Consider the following 15197-nt stretch of genomic DNA (forward strand, 5'->3'; position numbering starts at 1 on the left):
CATTCTCAAGATACTCAGGAGGTCAATGTCGAGGCAACATATGTGACAGTAACTAGGGTATGTCCTGGGCTGTCCCACCCATGACGATAAAACTCAAATACACACTCTGAAGAACAACTTTTGGGAACAGAGGCGTGAAATCGAGCAAGAGGTAACAACCTGGGCAAAAATCTTGCAAGAAGCTTGTAATCGAGCATTGTCGAAATTGTATTAAAATTTCCCCTTTTTTGATCATTTGAAAGATAATAAAAGGGGGGCGCCTGGGTGGCGCAGTCGGTTAAGCGTCCGACTTTGGCCAGGTCACGATCTCGCGGTCCGTGAGTTCGAGCCCCGCGTCGGGCTCTGTGCTGACAGCTCAGAGCCTGGAGCCTGTTTCAGATTCTGTGTCTCCCTCTCTCTCTCTGCCCCTCCCCTGTTCATGCTCTGTCTCTCTGTGTCTCAAAAATAAATAAACATTGAAAAAAAAAATTTAAAAAAAAAAAAAAAAAAAAAAAAGAAAGATAATAAAAGGTAATTTGGTCACGGCTTTACCTCCAACGGTGCATGCTCCGAGAAGATTCACAATATTCATGTGATTGCCGAGGTAACTCAAGACTTTGAGCTCAGACATGAGGGCTTCTCGTTCGGTTAAATGGGCACTTGCTAAAATTAGAGAGATCTCATTTTAGCAAAAAGTACATCTGGCAAGCCAATGTTGAGGGCATGCAGCAGCCTACAGGAGAAAAGCTTACGTTTGAGCATCTTAACAGCAACGGTCATGGCCGCATCCGACTTAATCAGGCCATATGCAGTGGCCTCAACCACCTTCCCGAAGGCACCGGCACCCAAGGTTTTCCCTGCAGAAAGGAAGAGAAGAGAGCACGTGGTGGTGTTGGGACCAACGGACCACCTGTGTAATCTCAAACTCAACAATTAAGGAACTGTTACGGAATTAAGGACAAATCTGTCCATGACATCTCCCTATAATGTGCAGTAGGCCAACTCTATCAAAGGTGGTGACATTTCACAGAAAGCGCGGTTTCAGGTGCAACAGAACAAAGGAAGTTATTGGGGTTCCCTAAAGTCTTTGTTATGCGCACCCAAAGAGGTTACACGGAAAGCCCCGGCTTCATACTGACCAAAACTCAGCCTGTTTCTGGGAAACTCCCATTTGTGATCGTAAGGAAGCTGTGTTGGGTCTATGTAAACATAATTGTTTCCATTTATCTCCTCGACAACCTTCCACTGCACTTCATACATGGGTTTCTGGTCGGGGGAGAAAGGGAAAGGTATATCGTCTTTTAATGATGAACATTTCAATCATTACAGTGCTTATTAGGGGAGAGAGCAAAGGAAGGATTACCTGTAAATATTTGTAGGTAAGTATCATCACGATAATACACATCATACCAGCTGCGATCACAAAACCAATCAGCAAAGGTGTGAACAGGGTGTGAGGATGCATTTGTTCTAAAATGAAAGGGGAATGTGGAATCACAATCTACTAGCAGGGACGGATCTTTACCACAACCACCTGACCCCAAACTCGCCCATCTCCCATTTTACAGCCCATGGCAGGGTTCAAAGCCATGGGCATTCTCCGCTCCTTGCCTTGCTTATTATCTTACTCTTGTTATTCAAAGGAATCTTTTCAAATAACAACTGAAACCAGGCTCCTGTGGAGGTTGAGATTTCTGTAGCACAAGAATAATTTTATGCCGCTTGTCAACAAAAAACAACATACGAATGAGTTTTGTACCTCAACCAAATTCCTGCTTTGGACAGCTTTAAGAAGTTTCCTTTCTGGAGGGTCTAAACTTTCTTCTTTATGCTTCCCTGCATTTTCCAAATTTTCTACATTGAGCAAGAATTTCTTTTACAACCAAGAAAACATTGTAAGAAAACATTTTTAAAATGTTCTTTCATTGCCTGAGTAAAAAAAACATCTATGATGAAGAACAATGGAAGATTCTTCCTTCATTACTCAAAACTGAAAACACACGACTTTTTGGCACACATCTTTGCCAACTCAAGAAAACAAAAACTAAGCCCTAAGAATGTAGGCGCCCGGTTTCTTTGTCTTCTAACTTCATACCAATTCACCAATTTGTCCACAAGGATCATTTAACTTATGTTAGCAGAGGTAGTCAGTCACTCATGATTCAAATTTTGCAGACATTAAAGAAATAGTTCACTGACATGACTTCATAAAAGTCAGTGTTAGCTTTCTGATACAGTGCCTGGCGACGTATTAAAATGTGATTTTAAATAACTAAAATTTTAAATTAAATTTAAATTTCTAAATTGCCCTAATTCTGGTTATGTTTGGCTATACGGTAAATATACTCCCCTATTTTTTTCTCTACCCCCTTTAAATGGAAATGATTGGAAATATGCGATTCATTTTATACACACACACACACACGTGCATGCATGCATACATATGTGCACAGACACATGTAAATATAAAGTGTGCAGTTAAAATCACTACATACGTGTTATTAACAAACAGTGCAGAATGAAACTTAGTGAGTTTGATGACGGCATGGTACAATGTAGAAATTACCAGAAATGACATGGCCATTGGTGGAATGGACTGAAAATCATGACTGATATGGCAGGCAGAGCCTAAACATCCCCTTAAATTGGATTAAAAAGAAATATACCTTTGCTGTTACCTTTAAATGCAAAGTTAAAAAAGGCAGAAGTCTTGCCCACATTGTTGGAAGCCCTACACTCGACTGTGCCATTGTGTTTGAAAGCACTGTAATCGATGGAACTTTGAACCACTAGTTTTCCAGATGGCGATACAGATGAGTTTTGCATCTGCACATCCAGTGGCCCAACAGGAACAGGACATCTAGAGGGAAGAAAAATAACAACCCGATTTACTCCAGAAAGATCAACCATCATGAAATACAATGGGTTTGGCATACTTTTCAAACTAAGTTAGCAGGTCATAATCAGGAATTTCCTTTTACGACCAACAGCGGGAGGACAGATGGGCACTAGGTTCCCTGGCACAGTGAGAAAGAACAGCATGGTGGACAAGAAGATCCAGGGAGTGAGACAGGAGTTCGAATCCCGATTCAAACACCTATTCCGTTGAGCGGTTTCATGACCGGTTTCAACGGTACATGAGCGTTGAAAAAGAAGAGCCTAGAGGAGGAAAGAGTTAACGTCTACAAGGATGAAGACAGGGCGGCCCCCATATCCCCAGCGGCTGAGACCCTGCAGCTCCAGGTTTCAGGTAGGGAGACAGAAGCTGTACCATCGGCTCGTACTCCAGGCAGCAAAGCCCATCAGGGGCTAGACCCAGACGACCCTATTTTAAATTATGTCCTCCATACGCCCAATACCTTTCTATTCCCTCACCTCGTCTTATTTTTCCCCTTAGCACTTAGCACCCGATTACAGTAGCTGTTCATTTCATCTTTCGCGGACCTCTACCCATTAGACATAAACTCACAAAGCTGGGACTCAGGTGTGTTTTGCTCACCAGACCGGCGTCTAGCATACAGCTGCCCTCCAGAAACATTTGCTGCACACATCACAGTAACTGCTGGGGTTACTGCCACTGCCGGGGCATTTCCAGGGGTCTCGAGCCCTCCTTATTGTTCCCCAAAGAAAACATTCCACTAAAACTCCGCTGAAAACAACAATCCTACGTAACCTCTTCCAACTCGTCGTGATAAAGAGGTCTATTCTGTGAAAAATAAAATTCCTATTATTATCCTGACTATTCAATGGTGATGTTACACTGGGCTTTTAAAGCCGGAGCACAAAATAGCGTTTGATGGATAAAAACAGCAACGTTGACCCCATTTTCATCTTCAGGTAATGTGAAAGGACAATTTAAGGCTTAAGTGCAGATTGCGAGGGAGAGGAAAACACAATGCCAGATGTGCTCTGCTCAGGGGCTGGGCACCTAATCAAGGAGAAAACCTTTTAAAAACACGCAGCTTACAAATGCCATATGTATGTTGTAACTGCACGATCATTACTTTTTGGTAACTTGGCAATTAACTTCTGAGGTAATTTTTTTCATGGTAACTGCAGCCACGTTTCCCACACACATTACCTCCTGTGTAGAGAATGGAAATCTAATTACTCTGTCCTGGAAAATTGCTTTATCTACCTGCGGGCTAGAAATTGCGTGATAAATCCAAAAGATAACCACCAAAATAGAGAAGTCGCTCAGTAATCATTTTTCAGCAAACAAAATTAATGTCTCCCACGAAAAATATAGCAATTGTGCCTCCTACAAAGCCACGTGGAGAGAAGAACAAAATAAACAAAGCTTCCAAAAAAAAAAAAATCTGAAAACATATCTGAAATTCAACTAAATTACAGTCCTTCCCTTACGCATGTCAAGTGGTACCCAAAATCATCACCTCACCTCTGCTCAGTTCCTGGACAAAAATACCAATCTACTGTGGGCTCCGGGAATCCAGCTACCAAACACTGTAGTATGCCACTCACGAGACTTTCATGAGTCAGGATTTCTGGTTTTGCTGCAGGAAAAGAGAGACGGTCATACGTCAGACTGCTGGAAAACCTCACCAAGACTTCCTCCCTCCCTTGCTTTCAAGTCCTTAGAACTTTCTTGAGGTTTGAAGAGGACCCGGAGGGAACACATTCAAAGGGGAGAATCTGAAGCAGGGAGGGAGGCAGAAGTGAGGATCAGACCAGGAGGGGCTTACAAAGAGCTGCCCAGCCCCAGCGTGGACTGTCCACACTGCGGACGTGGGGGTCCCCGAGAGCTCCCCGTTCGGGAATGACTGAAGTGGGGTTTGCAGGACCACCTGGCAGGGTTTCTGTTTCCTGTGAGGGGCAATCGGAAAGACGGCTTCTAATCCGAACTTTAGGATGCCAGACTGTTGGGAAGGTGGAAATCGCGTTTAAGATTCCTGCCACCAGAATTTCACATCACTGAACCTGCCACAGGAATTTCCAGTTATGGCACGGACTGGAATGGATGAAATTAACAGGAGTCCCAGGAAAAGAAGTCCCCTCTGCCCATCTCAGGAAGGTCCTCTTTTGGGGGTGAGGGGAGGGGGGGTTGGGACAGAAGGGAATGGGTGCGAATGAAAGAACGGAATCATACTATTTACAGAGAAACCCAAACAGAAGAGTAGAATACAATACGGGCTTTGAACTCCGAAGTTTTATTTCAAATGCAAAATATGGACAGAAAATTGTAACAGGAAGCCAGCCCGAGAGTTTTATTCATACATACACCTAAACCTGTGTACAATCACTGAAAAAGTAAATTGTATCAGCAGGCATGCTCTAATTTGACATTTCTGGGTAACTACAATAATCAACTGGTATTCAATCAAGAGTGCCCTAAAGCCCTGCAAATTCTTGAGATTATTTCTAAAGTGAAAGGAAAATGAACTTATTACGTTCAGTTGTTCTCCTGAAGATACACTGGAAGACTGCTAACCCTTTGAGAACAAGCAGGCCAGACTGTGAGCATCCGACAGCAGGGACGAGGGGATGCTCACCCTGAATCCTTAGCACAGCATCAGGCACAGAACTATGGGAGTCTGCACACGTGGCGGCCGGGCCTGCAGAAGGGCGCCCACACTTACCAGGAACCCGCCCCCCATCAGGCCTCCTGGTGCGTAACGTGGGAATAATGACCGTACCCATTTCACAGCGATGCTATGACAATTAAATGAGAGAGAGCACACCAAGAAGGAAGAATGATGTGCACAGAAATGAAATGGATTTATTTGTTATTAGTTTGTTAATGATTCAGTTATCGTTTTCGATTCAGAGCACCTACCCTTCTTGGTGAATCAAGTTTGCCACCGCCTAATTTAAGTGTATTTGCCACTCTAAATACTCTCTTCAGTGACGTACAAATTGCTTGAGATAACGTGATAACGTGTATGTGTTGTAACTCAACGCACTGGGAATGTGACATCGAGTATGTTGCAACCGACTGGGAAAATACACGTGGTAAGAAGGTTAAGACGGACAGATCGGAAGCTTAGGAGCTAACTCCCTCAAAGGAAGGGAACGTTATAGAACCACCTCTCGGCACCTCACCTCCTTGCAGGCAAAACAGCTTGGCAGGGATCAGAGTGTCCGCATGCATGGCACACCCACCTGCCACTCAGCCTGGCCCCGCGGATGGGCAGGCCATTTGGCTAATATGCACGAAAGAGCGGCACTCCAAAGCGATCTCAAGGTAGGGGCCTCCTTGAGAGTTTGGATCCAATGCCAGCTTTCACAAATAGAGCAAGAAGACGAGCCATCGTCTTGCAAAAGCATCCATCTGGCAAGTCTCATTTAATTATCATGGGCAACTGTGTGATTGGGCTGAAAAGTAGGACAGAACACAAAAAAACACTGGAACTTTAGGAGAATGCTATTTGCTGGAGACGGGAGGCACCATACGGCAGGTCTCTGTGGACTCCATTCAAGTGTCATCTCCTTTTTCAAGCCATGCTCAACTCTCCAAAGCCAAGTTGGTTGGTCTCTCCTCCCTGTTCCTGCAGCATGTTAGGGTACCTGACACTCTTATACGACATCCTGGTCTGCCTCTTCCATCAGACTCTACGTACTCAAGGGCAGAACCACGTCTTACTGACTGTACCTCGGATGTGGAGCAGGGGCAGAGCTGCGTGGACAATTAATTCCCCTCCAAAAGAACAAGGTCCCCAGAGTCAAAGGAATTCGATTAGAATCACAAGAAGGGACCTAGAAGAAGAGACTAATGGTGACTTCCCTGTGTGGGGGGCACCATTTCCACTATTTTGCAATAGCGGGCCGTAAGATAGCCACACATCTACCTGTTCATGTGAATTTTTGTTTAGCGCAGAGATTCAAGATGAGGGGGGAGGGTCTACACAGAGATGGGAAAGATAACTGGATAGGACTTAGACGGGAATCGAGATTCTAAGACAGATGCCCTTACACCAACATTCGTTTTGTCACCCATCCTTCCGAATGCCACACGATAGATTCTTTCAGTAGAATTAAATATAAATCCAGTAGGGGGGGGAAAAACCCTGAAAGGATACTTCAGATGTTAACAATGGTTATCCCTGGGTTACGGAGAGTTTCAATTTCATTCTTTTGACTTACCTTCTCATTTTTTTTTTTTTTTTTTACAATGAACACGGAGCTAATAATGAACCAATAAACCATTTTTTAATTAAAAAAATTGGAACAGCTCAAAATTACATAATCAGTTACATTTAGCTCTGGCTACAATCAAGATCCAAGCCTTCCAGCATGACACCTGGTAGCAGTTACACAACGGCCAGGCCTGGCAAGTGGCGCGGTCCGGCTGGCCTACTTGTTCTTGTGTGCTGGTTAATTGGGCAGATTTCTAAGTTACTGTCTCAGGCCAGTTGTAACCTAAGGCTAACAGGGAGCTTTCATCCAGCTGGTCCTTAGCCTGGCCAACCAAGCTCAGAAGGCCTCCAAACTTCAATGTGCATTTGAAGCACTAAGAAGTTAAATGTAGATTCCTGCCCCCTCCCCCACCCCCCAACCCAATCCCAGAGATTCAGTAAGTTGAGGATCTGACCCAGCAATGTGCCTTCCTAAAGTACCTACGAAAGACCCTGATCAGGGCCGGGACTAGGGTGAGGCCAGAAAAAACACATAGGGTGTGGATTTTAAGAAGGCACTCACCCTCCTCAAGGTTTGTAAATATAGGGCTGGCACAGTCAGCGAGCACGTCCTTAAATTTTGCACCCAAGGCACCTCACCCTAATCCCAGCCCTGTCCTAACATTGGTGATGACAGACCTCATTTTGAAAAGGCTAAATTACATGAGTACAGTTTCAGCTCTACATGGCAAGTTGCACTATGAAAATGTTTAATGCATAAAGAATGAGCTAGGTATAAATCTGATTCCTAAAAATGAAAATCTGGGCTCATCTGCATTTTGTAAGTGCCTCGATGCACTGTGTAAGGCATTAAATATGCATTTTGCTTTTAAAGATACATAACTCTGCAATTCTCCAGGTTAAATCTGAGCTGTGGTTTCTGAGATATTCGGCAATCAGCAGTATACCAAATGACACATTCCCTAATTCCTCCCAAGTTGGAGGTTTAGATAAGCCTAAGAGGTGTATGAGTTATGTATTTCCTGCGGAGATTAAGAAAATAGCCTTTTCTCCTTTCAAAGCTTCATGGACCTGAGTCATTCCAGTGTCTCCAACAACACTGATCAGCTTGTAGGCTGATTTCAGAGTGCTTAATGACTCTACTGAGAATTTATGGCTCATGCAATTAAAAATCCTAACCATTTGCTGATTTACCCCAGAAATATGTGATCTTGAAAAATATTCCTTGTGGCCACCATCAGGCCCATACGGAAAGCAAGAACAAAACAAATTTTTAAGAACACAGCACAGATAATAGGAGCTGGGGTGGGGTGAAAGGAGACACACAAGTAACCGGTGCAGAAGCATTTTGGAGTTGAACTCCTCTCGGCGCCCCCCCCCCCCCCGACCACCTCGACCGGCTCCTGCTACGCATGCACATTTACCCACGCTCTATAATCAGCAAAGAACATGAACTTAGGTCCCCAAACAATAAAGAAACTAAATGAAGAGGGCTCATAAGGATGCATTTTGTTTTTATGACTGTAGGTCTGCTGGTATTTAATGGCAACACAGCAATGCTTTGTAGCAATCTGTCACTATTTGTGCCTGGGTCAAATCTATATTCCTGCCATCACACTGTTACGATAAAGGAACTTAAGTCAGCTAAAATAGGAGTAGAAAACAATTCAGGTTAACTTTTACTTCTGCTTAAAAATCTCCCCAGAATAGATATATTGAAAATAATTTTGTTTTACATATTCTTAAAGATCGCCGGAAACTGGCAGATGGGCACTTTGATAGAAGTTTGTTTAACAAATGAAATAAAACTTCAACTATAGGTGCCTGTATCCAGGTATCTTTAACAGAGTATCTACCATTAACACACACATACACACACACACACACACACACACACAGTGGCACCCGGGTGGCTCAGTCGGTTAAGCTTCCAGCTCTTGGTTTTGGCTCAGGTCATGCTCTCACAGTTCATGAATTCGAGCCCTGTGTCGGGCTCTGCACTGACAATGAAGAGACTGCTTGGGATTCTCTCTCCCTCTCTCTCTCTCTGCCCCTCCTTAACACTCTCTCTCTCTCTCTCTCAAAATAAATAAAATTAAAAACAGAAATCAAAACAAACAAGCAAAAACACCCTCCTAACAAAGTGATGTTCTAAACTAGGGGTAAGCTAACTTTCAATGAAAGGGTGAGGCAATAAATATTTTAGGCTCGGATTTTTTTCTACCATTCAAAAAAAAAAAAAAAAAAGTCTTAGTGTATGGGCCCTTCAAAACACAGGCTGCAGACTGAATCTGGCCCCAGGTCTTATAGTCTGCCAATCTGTGTTCTAAACAGCCATTAAAGATCTCCCAATCCTGAGATTGGGATTAACGAAGATTAAGTTAAAATAATTAAAAAGTAATAAAACTGCCTGCAGAAAGCCTTCCTCAACCAGAACCCCCAGGCTCAATTTACAGGGGTACCACTGCCATGTGACCCAGACATGGGGCAGGAGGATGTGGACACAGGCGTGGAGTGCAGGCATGTGATAAAATTGTTAGTACAAGCATTGAATTCATTTTGCCACATAATTCAGAAGTGGAGGAGAACGTTTACTGACATCTAACTCATGGGAAAAATATGCACCTATTCGTGGGTTTGCTTAAATTTACACTAAGCTATAGGTGAACCTGTAAATACATGTATAACTGAAGGTGGCTAATTTGATGTAAAAACATCCCTGGCTCAACTGGAAAGGAAGTTTCCATAGAAGAGAAGTTCCACTAATATGAAGAGGAATTCATGCTGTTTTTTGAATAGTGTGCCCCACGTTCAGGGTCAATTCTGGCAGTTTACATGGTTACATAACTTAAACCTGTTTCTCCTGCTTTTCTACCATAAACATGAAAGAATGGCCAGATCATATGAACAAAGGGCCTTAACAGTCTAGAAGGTTGCCTGTTCTCAAGCAGGCTGTGTTTAACTAGATCCCCCAAATTAGCAACACACCCCACCAGACCAACTTTCTTATACGACATGAAGGAAAAATGATACCAACGCATATCCTAAATTTTTTTAGAATATAAGAGAATCCAATTCTACTTTTTTTTTTAATTTTTTTTTTAACGTTTTATTTATTTTTGAGACACAGAGAGACAGAGCATGAACGGGGGAGGGGCAGAGAGAGAGGGAGACACAGAATCGGAAGCAGGCTCCAGGCTCTGAGCCATCAGCCCAGAGCCCGACGCGGGGCTCGAACTCACGGACCGCGAGATCGTGACCTGAGCTGAAGTCGGACGCTCAACCGACTGAGCCACCCAGGCGCCCCTCCAATTCTACTTTAAAAGGAGGTTGCCATGATATTCCTTTTTTCTTTCCACTTAAGTGTCTCCAGCAATTCTTGCAGCCACAGAGATCCTCTTAATTAGGAAAAGGAGATATTAAAGTGTCACATCAAAAACAACACTCGTGGGGCGCCTGGGTGGCTCAGTCGGTTGAGTGGCCGACTTCGGCTCAGGTCACGATCTTGCGGTCCGTGGGTTCGAGCCCCGTGTCGGGCTCTGTGCTGACAGCTCGGAGCCTGGAGCCTGTTTCGGATTCTGTGTCTCCCTCTCTCTGACCCTCCCCCGTTCATGCTCTCTCTCTGTCTCAAAAATAAATAAGAATTAAAAAAAAAAAAATTAAAACAAACAAACAAACAAACAAACAAAAAACAACACTCGTAACTCCCAAGCAATTTAACAACAAAAACTCATTTCAAATTCGGGAAGAGAAAATAAAAACAGGGCTCAGACACCGTCAGATATTGCAAATGAATACACACTACCTATAAAAAGATTAATGTAAAAAGACAAGTGACTGTTTTTACACGGATTAGCAACCACGCTAAGAAGATCTGAAAATTATTCCTTAATTTAGAACTGTCCCAAAAGCCAGCACAGTGCATCTTCTGTGACATATGTTTAAGACATGGGAGCATGAAAGATAATGACAGATGATAACCTTATTTACTCCCAGGCACTTAGGCAAGGTCGCTCATTTGAGATTAAACAAGATAATTATAAACCTTAAATAAGCATTTGATGGGTTTCTTTAAAACCCCAGTCACATCATCCGTGTCCCATCCCCCATTCTACACAAAGTCTCAAAATCGCACCAGACATAGACATGAGTTAAAAAAAAATTACGCACTATCCATGCAATGAGATACCAAACTAAGGTTGCGGAAGAGTATCTCATGACGTGGAAAGATGTGTACAATGCATTCACTATTCAGCACCAAAACACAAGCTTACGAAGCAGGAGGACCTCAGTTTTATTTAAAAAAAAAAAAAAAAAAGTCTAAAAAAATGGTCACGAAGAACATATACACAGTAAGGGATATATTAGCAATGGTAAGTAAATGAACTTTAAAAGGTATAATTAAAACGTGCTTATTTTTGCTTATTCACATTTTCTAGTTTTTCTAGAACTATGCTTCACACAATATTTTATAATTAAAAAAATCGTTTTAATTTCAAAACACACGTACACAAATGTCTGCACAAGCCATGCTACATTTCTGGTTACTGGGATAGCCTTATAGCAAATCCTCAAAAGCAAATAAATAAATCAAGAAAGACTTCTATTCAGCACTGGCTTTATTTAATGTTTAAGAATTCTAATAATTTAGGGGCGCCTGGGTGGCTCAGTCGGTTAAGCATCCGACTTTGGCTCAGGTCACGATCTCGCGGTCCATGAGTTTGAGCCCCGCGTCGGGCTCTGTGCTGACTGCTCAGAGCCTGGAGCCTATTTCAAATTCTGTGTCTCCCTCTCTCTCTGACCCTCCCCCATTCATGCTCTGTCTCTCTCTGTCTCAAAAATAAATAAATGTTAAAAAAAAAATTTAAAAGAAGAATTCTAATAGAAGACCTAATAGAATCTATCTAATTAGAAAAACAAAACAGAACAAAACAAAACACTAAAGACCAAAGCCGCTCAAGGCTTTGCCTTAAAATGGTTAGCCTCTAACATAAGTATGGCCTGGACACCCAAATGTTTGGAAGGTCATCTCAATCCTTTAAAAATGGCTGAAAGTTTAGAAGGCAGAAAAACATTTCCACCTTCCAAAGAGGCAAAGTTCTAGTAACTGCTCGTCTCCTGGGGATCTTGAAAGGCACAGACCCAAAGTCCCCCAAATGAGCAATCCTTGAAGGCCACCCCATATTACCATTTCATCCTGGGGGAAGGTTCTTGAGACCTCCCACTGGGTGGGTCACCCAGAGTTCTTGCTGGCAGGCAGTCTAAGCCATCTATCTACATGGCCAACCTGACAGGTCTGCCCTCACCTTTGGCGAACGTGCTGGCATGTACCTTGTTTGCAGGGAGTTACCCTTAGAGTGGCTTCCCCTAGAAGAAGGATAGTTTAGCCATTCATAAGTAGACTTAACCATAACCAGGGGTGCCTGGGTGGTTCAGTTGGTTGAGCGTCCAACTTAGGCTCCGGTCACATCTCGCAGTTCAGGAGTTCGAGCCCCGCATCGGGCTCTGTGCTGACAGCTCAGAGCCTGGAGCCTGCTTCGGATTCTGTGTCTCCCTCTCTCTCTACCCCTCCCTCACTCACACTCTACCTCTCAAAAATAAATAAACATTAAAAAAAATTTTAAAAACTATAACCAAAAACACATAAAAGGCAGCCCAGATTTTGCAAATGTGGTCAAAGAGAAACTTTCTCTTCAAGAGGCCTTATTCCAGATAATTTACTACTTTGATACAGGTACACTGTATGATCTATAAATAATTGCTCATGCCAGACAGGATGTTAATTACATGATACGGTGATGTGAAAATAATGCATTATTTAGCATTTCCTTAAATTGTTTCAAGCCCCGTTAACACTCTGCTGTAAATAATGTAGAGTTGGAAACTTTGAGAGTTGACTTGGTACAGTCTGGCGGTCATTTGGATAGCCAATCTAGCTTAACTTTCCATGTGTTCCATGTATGCCCACTGGTGAAGGGCAAGCCCCAGAGTTCTCCATATCTCACTTGTCCTGTCTGCCTTACTTTACCTCCACCTGAGTACCACAGTACTCTGACTCCACTGGCTAGGTTTGTCCTGAAAGGGGAGACCTTTAAGACTGGAGAGAGATCTATTTATGGCCCCTAGATATCATTTACCACACATTTTAGAATCATAATCCTGGTCTGGAAATGTCATCAGATAATGTGTTAAAGAGGCATTTGAAGGTTACTGGCATATCAAAACCAAAATGAAAGTCTCACTCAAACGGTTAGCACATCTATTGTCAAAAAGAGAAGAGATAACAAATGTTGACAAGGGCATGGAGACAAGGGAAGCCTCACACACTGCTGGTGGGAATGCAAACTGGTGCAGCCACTCTGGAAAACAGCATGGAGGTTCCCTAAGACATTAAAAATAGAACTACCAGGGGTGCCTGGGTGGCGCAGTCGGTTGGGTGTCCGACTTCGGCTCAGGTCATGATATCACTGTTCGTAGGTTGGAGCCCCGTATCAGGCTCTGTGCTGATGGCTCAGAGCCTGGAGCCTGCTTCCGATTCTGTGTCTCCCTCTCTCTCTGCCCCTCCCCCACTTGAGCTCTGTCTCTGTCTCTCAAAAATAAATAAATATAAAAACAAAATTAAATACATACATACATACATACATACATACATAAATAAATAGAACTACCATAAGACCCAGCAATCCCACTTCTTGGTATATATCCCAAAGAAACAAAACCATTACCTTCAAGAGACATCTGCACTCCAGTGCTCAGTGGATCCACGCCAGTGGATAAATGGATAAATAAAATGTGTACCCCACACACAGGAATATTACTCAGCCTTAAAAAAGAAGAAAATGCTGCCATCTGTGACAACATGGATAAACCCAGAGGGCATTGTATGATATGAAATAAGTCAGACATGTAAAGACAATTATTGCACGGGATCACTTAAATGGAGTCTTTAAAAAAAAATGAAGTTCATCAAACAAAAGGGATGTCAGGGCCTAAGGGATGAAGGAATTAGGAAGAAGTATTAAAGGAGTACAAAGGGTGAGGTATAAGATGAATAAGGTCTGAGAATCTAACGAGTTATATGGTGATCATAGTTGACAACACCGTATTATATAATCAAAATTTGTCAAGAAAGTAGAACTTCAATGTTCTCACCAAAAAACAAAACAAATTACCCTCCCCCCCACCCCCAAAATCCAGAAAACCAAAAATAAAAAGGGTAAATATGTAAGGGGATGAATATGTTAATTAAGTGGATAGGGGAATCTTCTCAAAATGTTTACATTCATCAAAATCATCATATATACACTTTGAATATCTTACAATTTTGTCAATGATGCCTCAATAAAGCTGGAAAAAAAGTTACTGGGCCTTCTTAAAATCATTCCAGAGGTTTGAAAACCAACTGCTGATCATATGATCATATCATAACTGATATTATAACTGATATATATCATAACTGATGATCATATCAATCATACTTTCTTTCCACAGTTGTGTAGGTTACTTCAGGACTCACTTGGGATATTTGAAAGTGTATGCCAAAATAAACGTAAAAAATATGTACATTACTGATTAACACTTAAGTCTGTTATAAGGTTCGAAATATTCAAGAATATTGGGTGGTGACGGAAAAGAGAAGTGGATCATTTAGAGTTAAATGTACATTTGGGGGGCGCCTGGGTGGCGCAGTCGGTTAAGCGTCTGACTTCAGCCAGGTCACGATCTCGCGGTCCGTGAGTTCGAGCCCCGCGTCGGGCTCTGGGCTGATGGCTCAGAGCCTGGAGCCTGTTTCCGATTCTGTGTCTCCCTCTCTCTCTGCCCCTCCCCCGTTCATGCTCTGTCTCTCTCTGTCCCAAAAATAAATAAACGTTGAAAAAAAAAATTTTTAAAAAAAAATAAATGTACATTTGGCCATTTATTTGTGCTGGATCTGGTAAAAACCTTACCGTGTGACATTTATTGTAGGCAAGGAGACCAGAAGTTTCCAATGGAGTCAGGCCATGTATAGAATCTCAGTGGTGTCATCTTTCTTATACCTCCAGGAATTTTGGAAAGAGTAGTACCTATTAAAAAAGCGCTTTTGGGGGGCACCTGGGTGGCTCAGTGGTTAAGCATCTGACCTCA

The 15197-nt window shown here is 42.7% G+C and overlaps 1 protein-coding gene across 2 annotated transcripts in view; it reads right to left on the reverse strand.

Annotated features, from left to right (window-relative positions):
• Positions 1-15197, reverse strand: part of KIT (KIT proto-oncogene, receptor tyrosine kinase) — an 86830-nt gene that overhangs the window by 11615 nt on the left and 60018 nt on the right. The window contains exons 8-13 of one of the 2 annotated variants that reach the window (XM_086705040.1): positions 4379-4493; positions 2658-2839; positions 1343-1449; positions 1119-1245; positions 732-836; positions 532-642 (exon numbers count right to left, since the gene is read on the reverse strand). In XM_086705040.1, coding sequence (XP_086561166.1) covers positions 532-642; positions 732-836; positions 1119-1245; positions 1343-1449; positions 2658-2839; positions 4379-4493 — 747 coding nt within the window. Of the gene's footprint in view, positions 1-531; positions 643-731; positions 837-1118; positions 1246-1342; positions 1450-2645; positions 2840-4378; positions 4494-15197 lie in introns of both variants that reach the window. The other variant, XM_025921345.2, reaches the window with a different exon arrangement.

Source organism: Puma concolor, chromosome B1, assembly GCF_028749965.1.
Source record: "Puma concolor isolate L17-30 chromosome B1, mPumCon1.1.hap2, whole genome shotgun sequence".
Taxonomy (NCBI): domain Eukaryota; kingdom Metazoa; phylum Chordata; class Mammalia; order Carnivora; family Felidae; genus Puma; species Puma concolor.